A 22,331-nucleotide genomic window follows, 5' to 3' on the forward strand; every position below is an offset into this window, starting at 1 on the left:
GGGCCGCCCCAAAGAAGGAGGCGCCTGGGTCAGGAAGGGAGGGAGGGAGGGGGGAGGGAGGGAGGGAGGGGGAGGTCTCGGGGGGCGGGGCCCGAGCCTACCCCTCCCCCCTTCCAGGAACATTGAACAGCGGGGGGAGCTCTGGTCCGTGTTTGGGACTTTTTTTTCCCCCGTGTCCAGTTGTTTCTGGAGTGAGAGAATTGGCCGTCTGCAAGGACGTTGCCCAGGGATGTTTTTGATGTTTTTTTTACCATCCTTGTGGGAGGCTTCTCTCATAATAATAATAATAATAATAATAACTTTATTTTTATACCCCGCCCCATCTCCCCGAAGGGACTCGGGGCGGCTTACATGGGGCCCAGCCCGATAAAACAATCAAATATCAATTACAGTAGAGTCTCACTAATCCAAGCCTCGCTTATCCAAGCCTCTGGATAATCCAAGCCATTTTTGTAGTCAATGTTTCCAATATATCGTGATATTTTGGTGCTAAATTCGTAAATACAGTAATTACAACATAACATTACTGCGTATTGAACTACTTTTTTGTCAAATTTGTTGTATAACATGATGTTTTGGTGCTTAATTTGTAAAATCATAACCTAATTTGATGTTTAATAGGCTTTTCCTTGATCAGTCCTTATAATCCAAGCTATTCGCTTATCCAAGCTTCTGCCGGCCCGTTTAGCTTGGATAAGTGAGACTCTACTGTATACAAAAATAAAACAATTATACCAATATAACATCGATTATCAATAAACAATCGATAAAATCGACATAAAAAACATACAATATTAAAACAGGAGACTAATTCATAATCTCACGTCCCGGCATGGAGCTGGAGCTGACAGAGGGAGCTCATCCGCGCTCTCCCCGGGTGGGATTCGAACCTGGCAGCCTTCAGGTCAGCAGCCCAACCTTCAAGTCACGAGGCTTTTATCCACTACGCCACCGGGGGCTGTTTGGGGCTGAGAGAGCGCGACCCCTGGGTGGGTTTCAGGGTTTCAGGGGGCTGCAGCCTCAGGCATTACTTATGGGTCAGGGATGGGCCAACTTGGGCCCTCCCTCCCTCCAGGTGTTTTGGACTTCAACTCCCACCATTCCTGGCCTCAGGCCGCTTCCTTGTCCCCCTCACCCTGCTGTCAGTGCTCTCTGTTGTTGTTGTTTGTTGTTGTTGTTGTTGTTGTTGTTGTTGTTGTTGTTGTTGTTTGCGCCCTGCTTTTCTGCCAGGACTGGGATACAACGTGGCTCACACAGCCTTAGAAACTGTACAGTTGTGAAATCTATAAAATATACGTAGATAAAGATAATGTTTCCCCCTGACGTTAAGTCCAGTCGTGTCCAATGACTCTGGGGGTTGGGGCTCATCTCCATTTCTTAGCCGAAGAGCCGGCGTTGTCCGTAGACACCTCCAAGGTCATGTGGCCATAGGCATGACTGCATGGAGCGCCGTTACCTTCCCGCCGGAGCGGTACCTATTGATCTACTCACACTCTGGGGGTTGGTGCTCATCTCCATTTCTAAGCCCAAGAGCCGGCGTTGTCCGTAGACACCTCCAAGGTCATGTGGCCATAGGCATGACTGCATGGAGCGCCGTTACCTTCCCGCCAGAGCAGTACCTATTGATCTACTCACACTTTGGGGGTTGGTGCTCATCTCCATTTCTCAGCCGAAGAGCCGGCGTTGTCCGTAGACACCTCCAAGGTCATGTGGCCATAGGCATGACTGCATGGAGCGCCGTTACCTTCCCGCCAGAGCAGTACCTATTGATCTACTCACACTTTGGGGGTTGGTGCTCATCTCCATTTCTCAGCCGAAGAGCCGGCGTTGTCCGTAGACACCTCCAAGGTCATGTGGCCACTGGCATGACTGCATGGAGCGCCGTTACCTTCCCGCCAGAGCAGTACCTATTGATCCACTCACACTCTGGGGGTTGGTGCTCATCTCCATTTCTCAGCCGAAGAGCCGGCGTTGTCCGTAGACACCTCCAAGGTCATGTGGCCATAGGCATGACTGCATGGAGCGCCGTTACCTTCCCGCCGGAGCAGTACCTATTGATCTACTCACACTCTGGGGGTTGGTGCTCATCTCCATTTCTAAGCCAAAGAGCCGGCGTTGTCCGTAGACACCCCCAAGGTCATGTGGTCATAGGCATGACTGCATGGAGCGCCGTTACCTTCCCGCCAGAGCGGTACCTATTAATCTACTCACACTCTGGGGGTTGGTGCTCATCTCCATTTCTAATCTGAAGAGCCGGCGTTGTCCGTAGACACCTCCAAGGTCATGTGGCCACTGGCAGGACTGCATGGAGTGCCGTTACTTTCCCGTCGGAGCGGTACCTATTGATCTACTCACATTTGCATGTTTTTGAACTTCTAGGTTGGCAGGAGCTGGGGCTAACAGCGGGTGCTCATTCCCGGGGTTTGAACCTAGGACCTTTTGGTCCGCAAGTTCAGCAGCTCAGCGCTTTAACACACTGCGCCACCAGGGGCACCAAAAAAAAATCTACGTATTGAAATAGAATTCACTTTGCACCCCATGACCTACAGAATAACCTGGAGGGGTTTGGGGACTGACCCGCCCGGATGGGAGTTGTAGTTCACCTGCATCCAGAGAACATTCTGAACAACAGAGTTAGTGGACGAATTTAACTGTACATACATTTTAAATTTTATAATTCATGGTTTAATAGAGTCTAATTTGAGTTTTAATTGATGTGGCACTGTTTTATTGTTTATTGATATGTCGTTGTTTTATTGAATGTATTTTGGGCAATGTGATTTGCAGACTGTTGTAAGCCGCCCTGAGTCCCTCCGGGTAAGAAGGGCGGGGGGGGGGGGGTTAAAAATGATGCAAATAAATAAATAAATAAATAAATAAACCCCACCAAGGACAAGCGTGGACGATGCCCTCCAAGCCCTCCCGACCCTCCCCAAGTGCGGCTCTGCCTTGAGCTCTGCACGCGCTCAGAGGCACGCCGGGCGTTGCAGCAGGGCTGTGGCCCCGCCCCCTCGAGAAGGGGGAGGAGTGGGAGAAGGCCCCGCCCCCCGCGCCCGAGGCCCCGCCCCCTGATTTCCCTCTCGGGCGGCGCGTTGCCAGGCGACTTCAAGGCTCTGCGGGGAAGGGTCTCTCTCTCTCTCTCCCGGCCCCGCCCCTCGCCCACCTGCCTGCCTCGGGGGGGCTGCAGAGGCCCCGCCCCCAAAAGGGGAGGGAGGGGAGATGAGCGGGCGGGGGAGGGGCCAGGGGAGGCCCCCCGCCCGGAAGGGAGCCAAGGCCGGCCCCCCCGCGGGGAAGCCCCCCAAGGCAGGTGAGCCGGGGGGGCGGGGGGGCGAGGGGCGGGGCGAGGAGGAAGAGAGACAGACAGACAGACAGACAGACAGACCCCTTCCTGCTTCTTTGGCAGGTCAGCCCAAGGAGGAGGGCAGGGAGGCCCCCGACAGCCCCCAAGCCCCCCCAGGTAGGCAGGTTTCTCTCTATTGCAATGTCCAGGGGGAGGGTCCGTCGGAACTTTACGCAAAGGATAACATTGGACACACAGACATCATAACAATAATAATAATAATAATAATAATAATAATAATAATAATAATAAACATAATAATATCTCTCTCTCTATATATAAATGTAATGTGCATAATTAGGACCAAGTTAACAACAAAGCCACAGGGCCAAATCACACCATATTTGGCCACAATAGTTATCACCTTCCAAGGAGTGACCTTGCAGCTTCAAAGCCTGGCTGCTTCATACTGAGGGGACTCCATTTTTACCCAATTTAAGTACAATTGAATAGCCTCTCAGTTTCGAAGCCTGGCTACGTCATACCTAAGGGAATCCTCTCTAGGCCACCTTGAATGCCACGAGGAAAACCCCACTTAGGACTAGGCCACAGCAACATGAGGTCGGGCACAGCTAGTAATAATAATAATAATAATAATAATAATAATAATAATAATAATAATATTTCTCTCTCTATATATAAATGTAATGTGCATAATTAGGACCAAGTTAACAACAAAACCACAGGGCCAAATCACACCATATTTGGCCACAATAGTTATCACCTTCCAAGGAGTGACCTTGCAGCTTCAAAGCCTGGCTGCTTCATACTTAGGGGACTCCATTTTTACCCAATTTAAGTACAATTGAATAGCCTCACAGTTTCGAAGCCTGGCTACGTCATACCTAAGGGAATCCTCTCTAGGCCACCTTGAATGCCACGAGGAAAACCCCACTTAGGACTAGGCCACAGCAACATGAGGTCGGGCACAGCTAGTAATAATAATAATAATAATAATAATAATGTTAAAATAATAATAATTTTAAACACTTTATTTATATTCCACCACCATCTCCAGGAGGGACTTGAGGGAAGCTCACAAAACACTCAAGGTTTTTTTTTTTTCATGTCAGGAGCGACTTGAGAAACTGCAAGTCGCTTCTGGTGTGAGAGAATTGGCTGTCTGCAAGGACGTTGCCCAGGGGACATTGCCCGGATGTTTTTGATGTTTTTATCATCCTTGTTGGGAGGCTTCTCTCATGTCCCTGCATGGAGCTGGAGCTGAGAGAGGGAGCTCATCTGCACTCTCCCCAGGTGGGATTTGAACCTGGCAGCTTGCAGATCAGCAGCCCAACCTTCAAGTCACAAGGCTTTAATCCACTACACCATCGAGGGCTCCAACACTCAAGGTGTGACCTAGAAAATACAACAAGTGTAAAACAAAACATAGGCAATAAACAATCAACACAACAACATAAATTCCCAGTCCCCCGGTAAGGTAAAGGTAAAAGTAAAGGTTTCACCTGATGTTAAGTCCAGTCATGTCTGACTCTGGGGGTTGGTGTTCATCTCCATTTCTAAGCTGAAGAGCCGGCATTGTCCGTAGACACCTCCGAAGTCATGTGGCCACTGGCATGACTGCATAGAGCGCCGTTACCTTCCTGCCGGAGCAGTACCTATTCATCTACTCACATTGGCATGTTTTCGAACTACTAGGTTGGCAGAAGCTGGGGCTAACAGCGGGTGCTGACTCCGCTCCCAGGATTTGAATCTGGGACCTTTTGGTCCTCAAGTTCAGCAGCCCAGCGCTTTAACATACTGCGCCACCAGGGGCCCCTACAGTAATAGCTGTAGATAAAAAACTAGGATTCAACCTCAGTGCTAAAAAGAGCCTAACGGTCCTCATATATATTATAAGAGAGTCTAAACATGACCGGAGGCTTGTCAGAAAAGCCAGGTCTTGGAGGGTGGGAGCGAGCCTGGTCTCCCTGGGAAGGGCATTCCAAAGCCAGGGGGCCACCACCAAGAAGCCCCCCCCTCTCTCTTTCTCTCTCGTTCCCACCCCATGCTTGAGACGGATGTGGGACCTCCCCTGCCCATCTCGGAGTCTTGTCAGTTCATCAGGAGATGTGGTTTCGAAGATAGTTTGGGCCCAAAGAGTATAGTGCTTTGTGCTGTTGAAAACTTTCAAGGCCGGAATCACAGGGTTGTTGTATGTTTTCCAGGCTGTATGGCAATACAGCCTGGAAAACACACAACAACCTACTAGAGGGCTTTATAGATAATAACCTGCGCCTTGAATTGGGCCTGGAAACTCATTGGCAGCCAGTGGAGCTGCTTTAATAGGGGCCTGGTGTGCTCCCTATTGTTGTGGTCATCTCTGAGCAGTTAGACTCAATTTAACCCTCTCTGGGGGAGATTCCACCAAAATGTAGCAGAGGAGCAAAAGCAGACTTTCAAAACAGCAGATAGACTTACACGCGGTGAGCAAAGAGAAGCCTTTTTCTGTTAGGATGGCAATTGATTGGAGAGTCTCAGTAAAAGTTTAAAAACATTTATTCAGGTAAAAAGAACTCCATTGTAGATAGAAAGGCTTGGGAGCTGTCTAGTCTACTCTAGACTGGTTTCTAAGGAAAATTAAGAAAGGAAAAATAACAAACATCTAAATAGTTACATCTTGCCAGGAGAGACAGCAAGATGCTGCTTGTTAGCTAGAAGAACAAAGGGAGAAAAGAGAACCAAAATGGTTCCAACCTCATGGTCCAGTTTATTGGGGCCATAAAAGACATTCTGACCAATGAGAAGTTAGTGTCCCTGGAGATTGACATTTCTGCTAACATCAAAGTAAGGGATGTGACGTAAACAGGATAGAAAGAGGGGAAACACAGGAGAGCCTATCTGGGCATGCTTTGGAAACAGGGAAAGGATTCCTCAATCTAATCCTATCAACTATCTGACTACATCTAGACTTGAGTTGTCCAGGGTGACTCCCAACACCTATCACCATCTCCAGTTAGTAATCTGGCCGCCTTTGCACTAATTGCAGTTTCCAGACGTCTTCAAAGGCAGACCCATGTAGAGTGCATTACAGTAGTCCATTCTAGATGTAACTAAGGCCTGGACCACCATGGCCAGATCTGACTTCTCGAGGTACGGTTGCAGCTGGCGCACAAGTTTTAACCGTGCAAAGACCTGCCCAGCCACCATTGACACCTGAGCACCAAGCGTCAGCACTGAGTCCAGGGAGACCCCCAGACTGGACCTGTGTCCTCAGGGGGAGTGCGACCCCGTCAAACACAGGTGGCCACCCTATACCCCAATCAGCCAGTTGACTGACCTGGAGGACCTCCGTCTTGTCAGCGTTAAGCTTCAGCTTGTTGGCCCTCATCCAGTCTGTCACAGCAGCCAGGCACAGGTCCAGGATCTGGGGAGCTTCCTTGGAGCAAGGTGGAAAAGAGTAGTAGAGTTGAGTGTCATCTGCATAGAGATGGCACCCAACTCCAAAACCCCGGAAGAGCTCTCCCAGCAGTTTCATGTAGATGCTAAAAAGCATGGGAGAAAGAATAGAGCCTTGCGGGACCCCACAGGTCAATGGCCAGGGGTCCGAGCAGGTGTCATCCAGCTTCACCATCTGGGAACGGCCCTCCAGGAAGGAGCGGAGCCACTATTTATTTATTTATTTATTTATTTACAGCATTTATTTATATTCCGTCCTTCTCACCCCGAAGGGGACTCAGGGCGGATCACATTACACATATAGGCAAACACTCAATGCCTTTCAATATAGAACAAAGACAAACAAACATAGGCTCCGAGCGGCCTCGAACTCATGACCTCCTGGTCAGAGTGATTCATTGCAGTCAACTGCACTGGCTTGCTCTCCCGCCTGCGCCACAGCCTACAGAGCCGTGCCCCCAAGACCCGACCCAGAAGGATACCTTGGTTGATTGATTTCCACAAACTTACAGTTACATTAGGTAACAAACAAAGGGGGAGTTAGTTACATTTTTTACTCAGCATCCACACAAATGTAAACATTCATTCATCTTTACGCATACATCACTATTTCTCCTTTCTTCCTCCATGAAGAACACCTGTGAGGCCAGGTTGCTTCCTTGCAAATCTGCCAACGCACCAAAGCTTCTAAAACATCTAAAACGCCAAAAAGCATCCTTTCCTTGAGAGCAATGCCAAGGATCAGAATCCCTGTTTCCTCTACAGCAGAAACCCCTGCAACGTAAAATGACTCCAAAAGACACTTCTTTCTCTTCCCTTGAGACAAGGAGGCCCCCGTGCTTAGAATTCCACTTTCTGACACTCCCGATACACCCTCCCTGTCCTTCCCACGGAGCAGAGAGGCAGGTGAACAGCTCTGCTGTCTGTCACAATCTTTGGATTGTAATAAGCTCTCTTATATAGCAATATTTTTCTTTTTTTATATATTTAAAATTTTATTGAAAGAACATGTAACATACGTGATAAACACACATATGTACATACCACTGTGCAAAAAAAATATAGAACGATAATATAAGAATATATATAATAACTAGCTATGCCTGGCCACACGTTGCTGTGGCGTTGTCTGGTGGTGTTGGTGAGAACTTGTTGAGGTAGTGGTGGTATTGAACGTCTGTTGTATGGTTGTCTTTATGTTGAGTATACATTTGGTTGTTTGTGTACTGTGAAAGTGGTGAGGGTAGAGGGGGTCTATGTCCCTGTGTAGTATTGTATAGTATTTATATGTTGTCCATGTGTTGTGAATGCTTGGATTGTGTCCTGCTGCAAAGTAGAAAGGGATGGGCTGGATGGCCCTTAGGGGTCTCTCCAAACTCTTGTGCCTGTCCCTTGGGCTGAGTGTGTTGCTAGGAGACCAAGTGGGCGGAGCTTAGCCCTCTAACTGGCAGCAATTGGATAAAAACAATTATTCCTCTCCCTCTAATTAGGACTTTATTTTTCTTTTCTTTTTGTTGTATCAACCTAGAGCCGTGGATGATGGGTTGTGTTGTCAAATTTCGAGGTTGGGGGGCCTGTAGTTTTGTTGTTTTGTCCGCTGCCCTGATGCCATCACTCTTTTATATATATATATAGATAATAATAATAATAATAATAATAATAATAATAATAATAATAATAATAAGTTTATTTGTATCCCACCTCCATCTCCCTCGAAGGGGACTCGGGGTGGCTCACAGCAAAATCAAAATACAAACAATGATAAAATATAAAACATCAGGACAAAAACAAAAACCAATAAAAAATATACACAATAAGTTAAAAAACACAACGCAGAATTAAAACATCAGGTTAAAAACAATGAGGTTGCAATAGTGGATAAGCAAAGTGTACGATGCACATTATGGGTAACAAATTCATAAATAGATAAATAAATAGATAAACAAATTCATAATAGATATATACATATGTGATTGTGTATGTGAGTGCGTATGTCTAAAGAAGAAACAAAAGAGGAAGGAAAGAAAGGGAGAAAAACAAACAAACAAAAAAACAAAAACAAAAAAAATGCTAAATTATCCCTACCGACTTAACATTAATACATAAACCCTACAGTACAATACAATACAATACAATACAATCACATTAAAATCGACTTCCTTCTATTGTGTGGTGCTTTGAGAATTATTCTTTTTATGCACAATGCACCTTTATTTCCCTTGTTTGCTTACTTTCTCTTTATTACATAGTCTGGGACGATCCTTTGTTCGTTCACTCTTCTCTGAACCATTTTTCAAATTATTATCTTACATTTTTCGTTTTTTAGATAATTTGTAATTAATTCCCAATTTGTTTGTTTTCTTGATTTTCCTTGAGTGTTTGATAGTAAGTATGTTAATTTGTCCATATTCATTATTTATTACATAGCAATATTTTTCTGATGATGTCCCAAAAAGCTGTAAATTAACGATAGACGTCTTCCATCCTGGAACATGTTGAATCCAACTCCGTTTCCTGGCAGATGTTGACTCTTCTTGATTGGTGTTAGCAAACAAAAGCAGCTCTGCGTTGATTTCCCTCTTAACATAAGGAATCTTGTAAACATTTCCTTAAAAGAGCCATGGTCTCTGATTAATGTAAACACATTGTTTCCCCCCAAAAGTTAATCAAGTCAGCATATGTTGACAGATATAAACAGTTAATCGTTTGTCACAGTTCAGCAACTTTTAACTACAGTTCAGTAAGCAGGTAGTTAGTCATTGCAGGCCTTAATATTTTTGAATGGTGTCTCCAAAATTGTTATCTCTCATTCATTCATTCATTCATTCATTCATTCATTCCATATAGTTCATTCATACCCACACATATCAAATCCACATTTATCAAATCTGCGCATCATATTTTCGTGACACGGGGGGCAATTCGTCCAGACATGGACCAACTTGGACCCTCCAGGTTTTTTGGACTTCAGCTCTCACAATTCCTAACAGCCTACCGGCTGTTAGGAATTGTGAGAGCTGAAGTCCAAAAAACCTGGAGGGCCCAAGTTTTTTATTTTATTTTATTTACAGTATTTATATTCCGCCCTTCTTTCTCACCCCGAAGGGGACTCAGGGCAGATTACAATGAACACATATATGGCAAACATTCAATGCCAACAGACAAACAACATTCAGTTTTAGACAGACACAGAGGCATTTAACATCTTTCCAGCTTCACGATTCTGGCCACAGGGGGAGCTGTTGCTTCACTGTCCATTGGTGGCTGTTCTTCCTCATTCTTTTCCTCGTGAGCAGTTTTATGGTGTTGTAGATTAGTTAAATTAGCCTCCCGCATAAAGCGTACCTAAATTTCCCCTACTTGACAGATGCAACTGTCTTTCGGGGCTGCTAGGTCAACAGCAAGCTGGGGCTATTTTTTTTTAATGGTCGGAGGCTTAACCCGACCCGGGCTTCTTTTGTTGGCGTTCCCGTCTCCCACAGAACTCAGCCGCGAAGCCCGGGCCGCAATCACCCTGCAGTGTGGCTTCCGCCGGATCCTGGCCCGCCGGGAGAGAAAGAGGCGTCTGCAGGCGCGGGAGGAGTACAACGAGCAGATGGAGCGCCTGCAGAGAGAGGTAAGGGGGGGTCTCTGTGGAGGAAGGGGACCACCTGTGGCCCCTCAGAAGGCTCTTTGCCCCCAACCACTCTCCTTTGCAGGCCTTTGTGGCCCTGGTGAAGCGGGAGCAGGCGGAGGCGGAGCGGGAGCGGCGGAAGGAGGAGGAGGAGAAGCGGCAGCGGCAGGAGGCCCAGCGCCGGAGGAAGAGGATGCTGGAGGCCGCCTTCGAGGGGGACCTGGAGGAGATGAAGGCCGTCCTCAAGGAGGTGGGCAAGCAGGACCCCCACCCACAATACTAGGCAGGAATGTTGGGACTGGGGGGGCCTCCCCTGCTGGGTGGGAAGAGAGCCACTTGTGGCCGGATACCAGAGGCGGTCCACCGGTGAGGCCAATTAGGCGGTCGCCTGTGGTCCATTGTTACTGGGGGCGCTGTCAAGGCGCCCCGTGTGTGCCGGAGACTCCGGGAGTCCCGGCCCGCCTAGGCGCATGCGCAGGCCTTCCAATTGACCGCATGGATGGGTGGCTGGATCGCATGGACGGGTGGCTCTCTAGGGAGCTGCCACCACAACCACCACCCGTATTTTTCCACAATTTGTTGGAGGGGGGCAAAATTCGGGAGGGGTGCCAAAATTCCGGTCGCCTAATCCCGAAAACTACCTCGGGGCTACTCTGTTGGAGACAGACCTGGGACAGGGCTTCTCATCCTCCAGGGCAGCATCGCCAACTTCTTTGGGGCTTAGCAGCGGTAGGGCCTCCCCCTTGGGGTCACCATGGCCACCATTTTCCAGCAACCATTTCTTCCTCCTTGTTAGATATGTAAGTGCTAGATATGTGGAAGGGCTCCGCCATTTGACCAGAGACAAACCAATCCATTTGGAGAAAGTTTCACCTTCCTTTTTAGCACAACATTAGCAGAGTCAAAACACAACGGGTGAGCAGAGGCATAAAAGAATACAGAATGGCTTGCTTTGCAAATAAGATGCAGGCAGAGTCAAAAGCTAACTCAGGGATTGATCACAGCACTCCCTTGAAAACACGCAAAAGGATATGCATTCATTACGCCAGAAAACAAAAGACTCCACATCAAGTGGTTGATGTAAATAAAATAGTTTACTCACAAAAACTTGTGTAAAAGGGATCCCACGGGAACAGCTTAACTTCATTGGAGATCATCAAAAAGATCAATGGTAAAGGATAGATTTAGCTTGAGCGAAGGCTGAACAAAGATCAGGCCACGTGGGATGCAAGCTACATCGCTGGAATGATGACTTATGGGACTAAAGGCGAAGAACCACAAAGAGCAGAAGTAACACGAAGTCACAGGAAGTGGGGAGAAAAGGGGAGCGCCTCCCATTCATAACCTGAACAACAGCAGGACTGCCTTTTCTAGAATGGAGACAAGAGAGCCGTGTCAATGGGCATGTGAGTGTTAGTCTTCCCATCACTCACTCCTTGCCCCCCCTCCCAGGTGGCCCAGCTGGACACCCAGCACGGCGTGGGGTCCGACGAGGCCGGGCGGGCGCTGCGCCTCCGGCACCACCTGGAGATGGTGGACTGCACCGACGCCAACGGCAACACCCCGCTCTCTGAGGCCGCGGGCGGGGGGCACCCCGAAGCCATCCGGATGCTGATCGAGAACGGGGCCGACCCCAACAGCCGGGTGAGCGGGGAGGGGCGCGGGGCGGGTGCAGCCTGCCTTGAGGCTGCAGAAGGAGAGGTGTTGGGAACTGACAAGCTGTTAAGCTCTAATCACCCTCTTTATGAGGTAAATTCCCATTAAAACAGCAGAGAAAAATGCAGCAGTGAGACTTACGCACAGTGTGAGTTTCGGAAGGCCTCTTTATCTTCAGGAAGGCAAAGGAATGCAAAGTTAGGTTTAAAGTTTAAAAGCATTTATTGAGGTAAAAAGAAATCCATTGATAGATAGAAAAGGTTTGGAGCTAACTAGCTAATCTATCCTGTTCTAATACACATAGACGGATCAAAATAACAAAGCTCTAGATAGCTACATCTTGACTAGAAGAGGGGGCAAAATGCATCCTCTCTGGAACAAAATAGGAAGATGGAATGGCGACCAAGCCTCGTGGGTCGCTTCTTCTCTAGGGCCATAAACATTCCAAAAGGCAAATTGGGGAAGTTACGTCAAAGCCCTAGGAGAGATCACATTTCTAAAGCATCAAAGGGTGGGGTTGACCTAAACAGGACATGAGGGAGGAAACAATAGTGAAGCCTAATCAAAGCATGCATGGAACTGGGGAAGGTGTCCCTAACTTTTCTAGGCTTCCTATCTAACCATAGAGACTTAAGCAGTACAGGATGACATTTTTCCAACAAGAGGAACCCTGTGAGGGCCAGGTTGGAGGCACTCCTCCTGCCTTTGGGGTGAATGCTGCCTCAAGCCCCCTCCCCTCCCTGTTCACTCTGACCTTTGACCCCGTTGGCCTGCAGGGCGCCTTCAACCGGACCCCTCTCTACCGGGCGGCCTTTGGGGGGCACCTGGCGGCCGTGGAGCTGCTCCTGCAGCATGGGGCAGACCCCCGGCTCTACGCCGACGACGGCAACACTCCTGAACAGGTACGCGACAACCTCCATGGAGGCCTTTGTGGGGGGGGGTCTTCCCCTGCTTTGTGCTTGTGGAGAGGGCTTGCCCCTCCCTGAAACCCTGGGCTCCCTCCTCTCTGCCCAGGTGGCCTCTCTGGATGGCTTAGTGGCCGTCCTGGCCTCGTGGGACCTCCACCTGACGGACTCCATGCTTCAGAAGATGGAGGCGGAGCGGCAGCGCAGGGCCCAGCAGGACCAGCGGCAGAAGGAAGCGGAGACGCGCCGGTAAGTCCGGCTCAGCCTCTGAGAGCAGCGCTGACCACGGGTCCTCCTCGCACGCAGCCCACGCCAGAAAGGGCGGCCAGAGCCCCCCCCCCCACATTCACTGCAGACCCCTCCCTTGCACACGCCTTGGACTTCACCTCCCACGAGGGTCCGATGGGAGAGGCCCGTGCGCCCAAAGAGGAGGGGACCACAGGTTGACCCTACTGCCCTTTATTTACTTATTTATTGACGACATTTCTATCCTGCCCTTCTCACCCCGAAGGGGACTCAGGGTGGCTTACATGGCTGGCATTATTCCACGCTCAAACAACAACAATTAAAAGCAATTAAACAACCATTTAAAACAACATTAAAACAACGTATGTAAACATTAGATGACTATTGTGCATAGATCCAAAGCCAGAGAATCAGATATTCCTATTCTTCAACCCAGTCAATCCTTTGACCTGAGGCAGAGCTCCATTAGGCCCCACTTGGCCATGGGATCCATCTTGGGACCTTGAATCGCATGGATGAAGTTTTATAATCTGCAGAAACTGCTTTCACGGGGGGCTCTCTTGCTAGTGCCTCGGGGGCAACGGAAGCCATACGTGTCTGAGTGCAGAAGAGCAGAGAAGCAGTGACATGCCCCAAGTTGTGAGGGAGGGGAGGAAGGGGAGGAAGGGGAGGAAGGGGAGGAAGGGGAGGAAGGGGAGGGGGTGTCCTTGGAGGGACTCCGTGACCCCGCTCTTCCCTCTCCTCCCCCCCCCCCAGGATGACGGAGGAGGTGGAGGCCCTGGCCAAAGAGCACGAGCGAAGCAGCAAGGAGGTGGGCACGGGGGAGCGGGGGTTGCGGGGTGGGCCCTCCATTGGGGCTCCTGCTGGAAGGGGGACATGACCCCAGAGCGCCTTTCCTCTGTCCCTTGACCTGCCCGACCCCCTCAGCCTGTCCCGGTGCCCCTTGCCCTCCACCCCTCAGGCAGCTTTTGTGGGGTGAGCCCCCCTTGCATCCCCCTTCAACTGACTACAATCCGGTGTCCGTCTGACCCCCCCCCCCCCCCGCAGCTGCAACAAGCCTACTGCGAGATGAACCGGCGCATCACGGAGCACGACAAGTGCCAGCGGAAGCAGATGGGCAACGCGGAGATCACCCTCCGAGTGAGCGCTTGCTGCGGCTCCTTTCTGGTGGCGGAAAGGGGTGGGTGGGGTGGCCCCAGGGTCCCTTCCGGAGGGGTGGGTGGGGTGGCCCCAGGGTCCCTTCCGTCTCCGACGGGAGCACGGGCTGCAGGGACACTTCCAGCCTGTCTGTTCTACCGCATCACTCATGCCATCCAGCAGCCTTGAGGGAGGACACATGGCCTTTGGCAAAAGGCAGGACAGGATCCTGAAAGGGCATGTGCACCGGCCATAAAAGTCAATTGCACCAAACTGGGAGGAGATGGCCTCTGGCTTGTGGGAAAGGCGCCAGGGCCAATGAGGGATTTATGATGTCATAGTTTAGACCAGGGGTCCCAAAACTACTGCCCACGGGCCACATGCGGCCCATCAAAACCATTTATGCAGCCCCCGCGGCGGCGGCTGCCTCCTCCTCCTCCACCGAGGAAGGCGCATACAGCACGAAGGAGCGACAGGCACGCACCTTCCCCTCCTCCCTTGCCTGTGCGCACCTTTCCCACCCCCGCAGAGGAAGGCGCGCAAGGGCAAGAGAGGAAAGAAAGGCGCGTGCCTTTTATTTATTTTATTTACAGTATTTGTATTCCGCCCTTCTTTCTCACCCCGAAGGGGACCTAGGGCGGATCACATTATATATACATATAGGGCAAACATTCAATGCCCATAAACACATCAAACCGAGACAGAGACAGACAGACGCAGAGGCCATTTAACCTTCTCCTGAAGGGATGTTCAATTCTGGCCACTGGGGGGAGCAGCTGCTTCATCATCCACTCTGACGGCACCTCCTCATTCCAATGTCGTAAATTAGTTAATCTTGCCTCCCCACTTTATAAGTGGTACCTTATTTCCTACTTGATAGATGCAACTATCTTTTGGGTTGCTAGGTCAGCAACGAGCAGGGGCTATTTTTTTTAATTGACGGGTGCTCACCCCGCCATGGGCTGGCCTCGAACTCATGACCTCATGGTCAGAGTGATTTATTGCAGCAGCTGCTTATCAGCCTGCACCACAGCCCAGCCCCTTTCCCACCTCCTCACTTGCACCACACATGCCTTTCCCACCTCCTCCCTCACCCCATGCACACCTTCCAAAGCTTTGCTTGTTTATAACAGTACTTTAATTATTATTTAATTAATAATTAATTATTAAGGAGTGCTTTGCTAGTGCTTTTGGGGCACAAAGGCAGAAGGGGGTTGGATTAACTGGCCCAAGGGGTCTCTTCCAACCCTCTTTATTGTTGTTGTTATTATTATTAACATTGAGGCTGTATTTGTTCCTGTTTTGTTTTTTTACTTCAAAATGAGATCTGTGCAGTGTGCATAAGAATTTGTTGATAGTTTTTTTTTTAAAAAAAACTATCGTCTGGCCCTCCAACAGTCTGAAGAACCGTGAACGGGCCCCCTGTTTTAAAAGTTTGGGGACCCCTGGTTTAAACCTTATAGACATGGGCAGAACGGTTAGTTCTTGGATTCCAAACAAATTGTGAGGGTTCTTTGCTCAAACTGAGTTGCTATGGGTTAGACTTGACTGGAAAGAATACGCCAAGACACACAGTGGCTAAAATTACAATGCATCTTCATTGTTCGGAGTACAAGAACTTGGGCTGCAGCTGGGGAGCATTTTGCTCTTCTGTTTCTGGTGGGAGTCAGTGGTGGGGGGCTATGGGCATCTGTTGAGGTTTCCAGCTCCTTCTTTCCTTCCTTCCCTGGGCAGGCAATCGCGGAAGCAGAAGCTGTGGTGGAGCGTCTACGGGGCACGGTGGAGGAAGCGGAGGAGCGTCTCTCTCTGGCCCGGCTCAAGCTGCGGGAACAGATGCAGGACGGTGGGTCACGTCAATGGGGAGGGGGCCTGGCATTACACAGGTGGGCTTGGGTCTCTGCCCCATTGCCAGAGAATCACCTGCGGAAGCACATTCTGAGTCTGGCGGGGCTGATGGGCAGCTTTTCTGCTTCACCCGTGAGCCAGGAGGGACCTTGGACATTTTTAGGCCCATCAACCTAGGACCAATCTTCCCTGTGCCTCATCAGAGCACAGACTGACTCTCTTTTTTAAACTCTGCACTTCTTCAGTTAAATGGCAGTTGGCTCTGCCTACTTCTCCATGGCAACCAGCCTCTGAGTGCTGAGATGTAATAACTGTAATACTTACCCTTTTAAAACAAATACACAATTAAACATAACATCTGTAAACCAAAAATCCGTATTTCATTACAGACGGTAACTAATTTTCTAACCCAGGCATGGACCAACTTTGGACCTCCAGGTGTTTTGGACTGCAACTCCCACCATTCCTCACAGTCTCAGGCCCCTTCCTTTCCCCCCGCAGCCGCTTAGGCGGCTGCGGGGGGAAAGGAAAGGGCCTGAGGCTGTGAGGAATGGTGGGAGTTGCAGTCCAAAACACCTGGAGGGTCCAAGTTGGCCCATTCCTCATGAGGATGGGGAATCCATTCTGGGGTCAGGAACACATGCCCACCCCACCTGCTACTTCTTCCCAGGCGCAGCGTCCGAACTGCCCGGCCTGAAGTGCTCGGTGCAAGAGCTGGACGACGTCCTTCTGAAAGACGTGGGAGGAAAAATAGAGGCAGACGGGAGGTGAGTGGGGGGCCTCTGGGTCCTGTCTCATCTCGCAACTTCTGCTGGCCTCCAACCTTGGCTAGCCTTGGGCAGATGGCCTTCTCTGATTTTTGGCCTGGGCTGTAGCAGAGCTGGTAAATCGCCAGTAGTAATAAGATCTACCAACTGAAAGATGTCCAGGTTGAAGCCCGGTCGGGGTGAGCACCCGACTGTTAAGCCCAGCTCACTGTTTACCTAAGCAGTTCGAAAGTAGCTTAGAGCTGTGTACAGAATTTGGTATTGCTAATGAGCGAGGGGGGTATTTTACGACACCACAAAGAACAAGACCAGAAATGATGACCAAAAGGAAGGTGGAAGAAGGAGGTCCTGATGGCTCTTCATCATAGAGAATGGAGCAACACCACCCCCCTGTGACTGAATCCGAACTCAACCTCCAAAGCATCAAAACTTGGTTTTGAGACAACATACCTCCTTTTGGCCTTTCTTGTTGTATCCCAGCCTGCACCTGAGCTGGCAGGTGAGCCTTGGGTTGAGCCTGTTCAGCCTGTGAGTGTACCTGCACCTGACCTGTCAGATGAATCTGGGTTGGGGCCTAGGATTCCCATGCAGCCAGAGGTAAATGATTCCATACAGCCAGAGTTAGATGAGGCTGCTGTTCCTGAGGATTCTGGGAGCAGGCAGACAATGGTTCCAAGCAGGCAGGTTGAACCACATTCCTTGGGAGAGTCAAGGTCTAGTTATCCCTTGGCAGATGGGCAGTCCAGACTTGATACAAGTAATGAGGTTGACATAAAGAAAGCAATATGTCAACAGAGACAAGAAAGGGAGGTTTTCAGAAGGAGCAAGTGGTTACTAATGAGAAAGGGTTTTGAGCAAACTTCCCACAGAAAGAGGCCTTGATTCTAGCTTTGAGAGGAACTGCTTCTGAGAGAGATTTCAGAGGTGGTAACTTTGCTCATCGAGAGGTTTGTTTCATGCTTCATGAACTCTTGTTTCATGTTACCTGTGGACTTTCATGCCAAGTTAATGTAAGCCTTGTATTTTGCGTTTTGTTCCAGTTCTTGTCCTTGCTCTTGAGTATTTTGGAGATTATCAAGTACTTGTTCCTGAAAGCTTTACAGTTTGGATCTCTTGTTCCAGTTAAAAATCCTGTTCCTTGGACTAATTCTGATACCTTGTTGAAGTTTATTCTTATGTTTGATTTTCATGGGCCCTTGCTTCAAGATTCTCAAGTATCTTGTACCTGGTGGACTAAAACCTTGTTTCATTGACTTTGAATTTGATTTGCTATGGCTTACATATATTCTTCAATAAACAACTTGCATTGCTTATAGTCTGGGGCTCCAGCGTGGTTTTGAGGTGTCTTTGCAGCCTAGGGGTGCAACAGTTCTGTCCTGTTTGCCCAAATGGCATTGCATGTTTGCTGTGTATGTGTAATGTGATCCACCCTGAGTCCTCTTGGGAAGATAGGGCGGAATATAAATAGAGTTATTATTTTGTGGGGCATCCGGCAATGTTTGGTCAATGGGACGTTATTCATTATTTTATTTACAGTATTTATATTCTGCCCTTCTCATCCCGAAGAGGACTCAGCTTGGACCACAGAGCATACATATGCGGCAAATATTCAATGCAGTTTATATACTGACAAGACAGACAATAGATAGAGGTATAGATATATAGGCTTTTCCCATCTTCGGCACCTTAGAGGCTTCTGCTTGGTTCTGGCCTTGGGGTTGCCGTCACTCCATCTCCCTGCCAAAGAGCATTCTTTGTTCGTATACTTCCTCCTTTGATCAAATTGCCAGCATTTTTCTAGCATTTCGTTATGGGTTCCTTTAAAATGCCTCCCCGCTTTTAAGTGGTACCTATTTTTCTACTCACATTTTACTTTCGAACCACTAAGTAGGCGAAAGCTGGGTTAAAGGGCAGATGCTCACCCTGACGCAGGCTTCAAACTGTCACCTTTAGATTGACAAGATTTTCTGCAGCTGGTGGTTTAACCTGCTGGCTAAAGCCCAGCCCCTTTTTCCTCACCCTCTCTGATCCCTCCCTTTGCACAGGTGGCCACTGGTCATTGACCCCTCCGGCCAGGCAGCCATTTTCTTGCGGTATCGGGACACCAATTACCTGAACACCGTGAACCCCAGTGACATGGCCCTGGAGACCCTCCGACTGGCCCTGCTGGGCTCGATCCGGTGAGGGAAGGACACCCGCTGCACCTGCCTGATTTGGGGCTGGGGGCTGCCCAGGTGGTTGAGCCCTGGTGAATTCAGGTGCCCCCCTCAATGTGTCATGAAAATATGATGCACAGAGTTGATGAATGTGGATTTAATATGTGTGGGTATGAATGAACTGAATGAGAGGTGTATGGATGGGGCCAAATTTTGCTGAAGGCACAATGGTAAGATTAAGGCCTGCAATGACTAACTGCCTGCTTGCTGAACTGTAATTAAACACTGCTGATAAGAACAGTGACAAATGGTTAACTGCTGACATTGCTGACTTGATGAACGTTTGGGGAAAAACGTGTTTACATTAATCAGAGAAAATGGCACTTTTAAGTTAAGGAAATGTTTACAAGGTTCTTTACGTTAAGAAGGAAGTCAACACAAGGCTTGTGTTTGCTGACACCAGTCAAGAAGAGTCAACATCTGCTGGGAAACTGAGATGGAGTCAGGATGGAAAACTTCTATCATTAATTTACAACTTTGGGATAACATCAGTGAAATATTGCTATATAAGAGACCTTATGACAATCCAAAAAGTGTGACAGACCAGAGGAGCCTGGAAAAGAGATTGTGTACCTTGGGAGCAGCAGATCTGCAATGGAACGTGGTTTGGTCACTTGCCTCTTTTTCTCAGGGGAAAAGTGTGTGTTTTGGAGTCATTTTCTTACGGATTTTGGAGTTTGGAGTTTAGGAACTGCGTGAGCAGATTTGCAAGGAAGCAGTCCAACCTAAGAGATGTTCTTCACGGCGTTGTCAAAGGCTTTCATGGCCGGGATCACAGGGTTGTTGTATGTCTTTCGGGCTGTGTGGCCATGTTCCAGAAGTATTCTCTCCTGACGTTTCGCCCACATGTTCTGCACTGTAGAGAAATGATGCATGAGGATGAATGCTTGTACATGTGTGCGAGTGCTGAGCAAAAATGTAACTCCCCTTAGTTTATTTGTTAGCCAATGTAACTGTGAATCCGATGTAGTTATATAGAATCTGCCTGTCTAATGTCATTCGTTGTGTAAAAGTTCAGATATACCCTCTCACTCTGGAAATTGCAATGAATGAACCTTTGCTTTAAAAGTATTCATGACAAAATTGCCTCCTGACGGGAAACTCTCGCCCGATGCCTCCAGCTACGGGAAGCCCGTTGTGCTGGACATGATGGAGGTGAACATGTTCGACACGGTGACGAAGCAGCTGGAGCGGCTGGAGAGCGGCCTGGCCGACGTGGTGCTCAGCCGGAAGATCCTGGAGAACGAGAGGTGGGTCGCGGAGCCGGGCCAGGGCAGCCCCCCACAAAGCCCGCGTGGGACCCACATCATCCCAGGAAGGAGGGGCTGGGGGCACTCGGGAAGCCAGATCCAGGCCAGTGGTCACTCTGCCCGTCGCAGGTTCCTCTCCCTCCGGAGGCCGACCGACGGCCCCGAGTACGACGAGACCGAGTTCCAGGCGGCCCGGACGAGGCGCTTCAAGCTCTTCCTGGTCACCAAGCAGCGCCTTCCGCCCCCGGAGCTGCTCCAGCGCTTCCTCCCCATCGAGGTGCTTCTCTCCCGGAGCCGGTAGGCACCCAGGTGGGCCGGAGGGGTGGGCACGGCAGGTCAGGGGGTCCCAAGAGTGCGCGGGGGGGGGGGACCGCCATGACCCCCTCCTGCTTTGTTCTCTTCCAGCAGGAGGAGCCTCCGAAGAAGAGCCCCCTTCGCCCAGTGGCCTCCCCTGCCCCACTGAGAGCCCCATGTGCCCCCCGGTACACACACAGGAGGACTTTTATTTGGTCCACTCTCTTACACCCCACAAAGTGCCTTCCTCTTCCAAGGAAGGTGTCAATAAAGGTGTCCGGACCAGGCGCCTCCTCTCTCGCCCCCTTTTGAGACATTCCCTGCTGCTCATCGCCCTACGGCCTTGCCATGGGGTGCAGAGTCCCCTCCACCCCAGTCCGTGGTGCGGATCCAGGTGCCGTGGAAGGAACAGGCTCCTCATCGTGGGCAGGGAGCCTCTGAGCAGCTCCCGATGGCTGTGCTTTGCAAGGGGAGAGTAGGAAGGAAGGAAGGACCAGGGAAGGAAGGAGGGACAGAAGGAAGGGAAGGGTCACAGAATCATAAAATAGTAGAGTTGGAAGAGACCTCATGGGCCATCTAGTCCAACCCCCCGCTAAGAAGCAGGAAAGAGGGTCTGCACAGGTTGCCCAGCAGCACCACTGAGAAAAAAGAACAGCTATTCTGCAGCCAGACTCGACTTTCCAAAGTGGCTCGGCCTTATTTTGCTCCACCTTTAAAGGGGTGGAATTTGGGGGGGGGGGGCTGAGCAATAGGCTTGCTGGTGCCCCCCCTTCATTGGGAGAGGGTTGTGTGTGTGTGTGTTTGGGGGGGGGGGGTGCTGTTGCCGAACAGGGCGGCTGTCTTTCCAATTCTCTGACCAGAAGGGTCAGTCCAGGGCCGGCATCTCATGCATGGGATCCACCTGGACACAAGGAGCCCCCAGTGGCGCAATGTGCTGAGCCAGTGATTCCCAAAGTGGGCGCCACCGCCCCCTGGTGGGCACTGCAGCGATCCAGGGGGGCGGTGATAGCACCTATTAGGACACGGGGAGGGGCGGGGCCTCTTCCCAAGTGCCCGAGACAGGGCTGAGCACCTGGTGCGCCTGTTAGGACACACAAGGGGCGGAGCTAGAGGAGTGGGCGTGGCTTCTTCCCAAGAGCGCGAGACAGGGCTGAGCCTCTATACCTCTCCTGAGAGGCCTTTTAGGACTAAAGGGCGGGGCTAGGGGTGGGGGCGGGGCCTCTTCCAAAGAGCGCGAGACAGGGGGCCTCCCCTGAGGCACTTGTTAGAACACGGGGGCGGGATATAGAGGTTCAGCCCCGTCATGTACTAGGAAGAGGCCCCGCCCCCTCCTCTAGCCCCGCCCCGTGTCCTGGCAGGCGCCGCAGGCCAGGGATAGAAGCTCAGCCCTGCCTCAGAGCTCGTAACTCCGCCCATCCCAGTCCTGGCCGCCCATTTTTCGCTCCACCCCCCTTCCAGACCTGCATCTTGGACTAGGGGAGAGGCTCAGCCCCGCCCTCTTGAGCAGGAGCCATGCCTTTCCAGGGGGCGCTGAGTAATATTTTTTCTGGAAAGGGGGCGGCAGGCCAAATAAGTTTGGGAACCACTGGGCTAAGCCCTTGTGCCAGCAGGACTGCTGACTGATAGATCGGCAATTCAAATCCGGGGAGAGTGAGTGAGCTCCAGC

The 22,331-nt window shown here is 50.2% G+C and overlaps 1 protein-coding gene across 5 annotated transcripts; it reads left to right on the forward strand.

Annotated features, from left to right (window-relative positions):
* Nucleotides 1–3,111: 3,111 nt before the first annotated feature.
* iqank1 (IQ motif and ankyrin repeat containing 1) lies at nt 3,112–20,952 on the forward strand. Of its 5 annotated transcripts, none has more exons than XM_062979311.1 (15): nt 3,112–3,307; nt 3,404–3,457; nt 10,219–10,352; nt 10,435–10,599; nt 11,802–11,993; nt 12,782–12,907; nt 13,020–13,159; nt 13,913–13,967; nt 14,204–14,296; nt 16,028–16,136; nt 16,809–16,905; nt 18,951–19,085; nt 20,243–20,371; nt 20,501–20,680; nt 20,777–20,952. In XM_062979311.1, exons 1-14 carry the CDS (start codon nt 3,220–3,222, stop codon nt 20,670–20,672), a joined length of 1,689 nt encoding a protein of 562 aa, XP_062835381.1. In that variant the 5' UTR covers nt 3,112–3,219; the 3' UTR covers nt 20,673–20,680; nt 20,777–20,952. The 5 variants fall into 5 exon arrangements, with proteins under 5 accessions (XP_062835381.1, XP_062835383.1, XP_062835379.1 ...); XM_062979313.1 differs by having other exon boundaries at nt 20,780–20,952; XM_062979309.1 differs by having other exon boundaries at nt 20,501–20,668.
* Nucleotides 20,953–22,331: the final 1,379 nt, after the last annotated feature.

This window comes from Anolis carolinensis, chromosome 4 (genome assembly GCF_035594765.1).
Source record: "Anolis carolinensis isolate JA03-04 chromosome 4, rAnoCar3.1.pri, whole genome shotgun sequence".
NCBI lineage: Eukaryota > Metazoa > Chordata > Lepidosauria > Squamata > Dactyloidae > Anolis > Anolis carolinensis.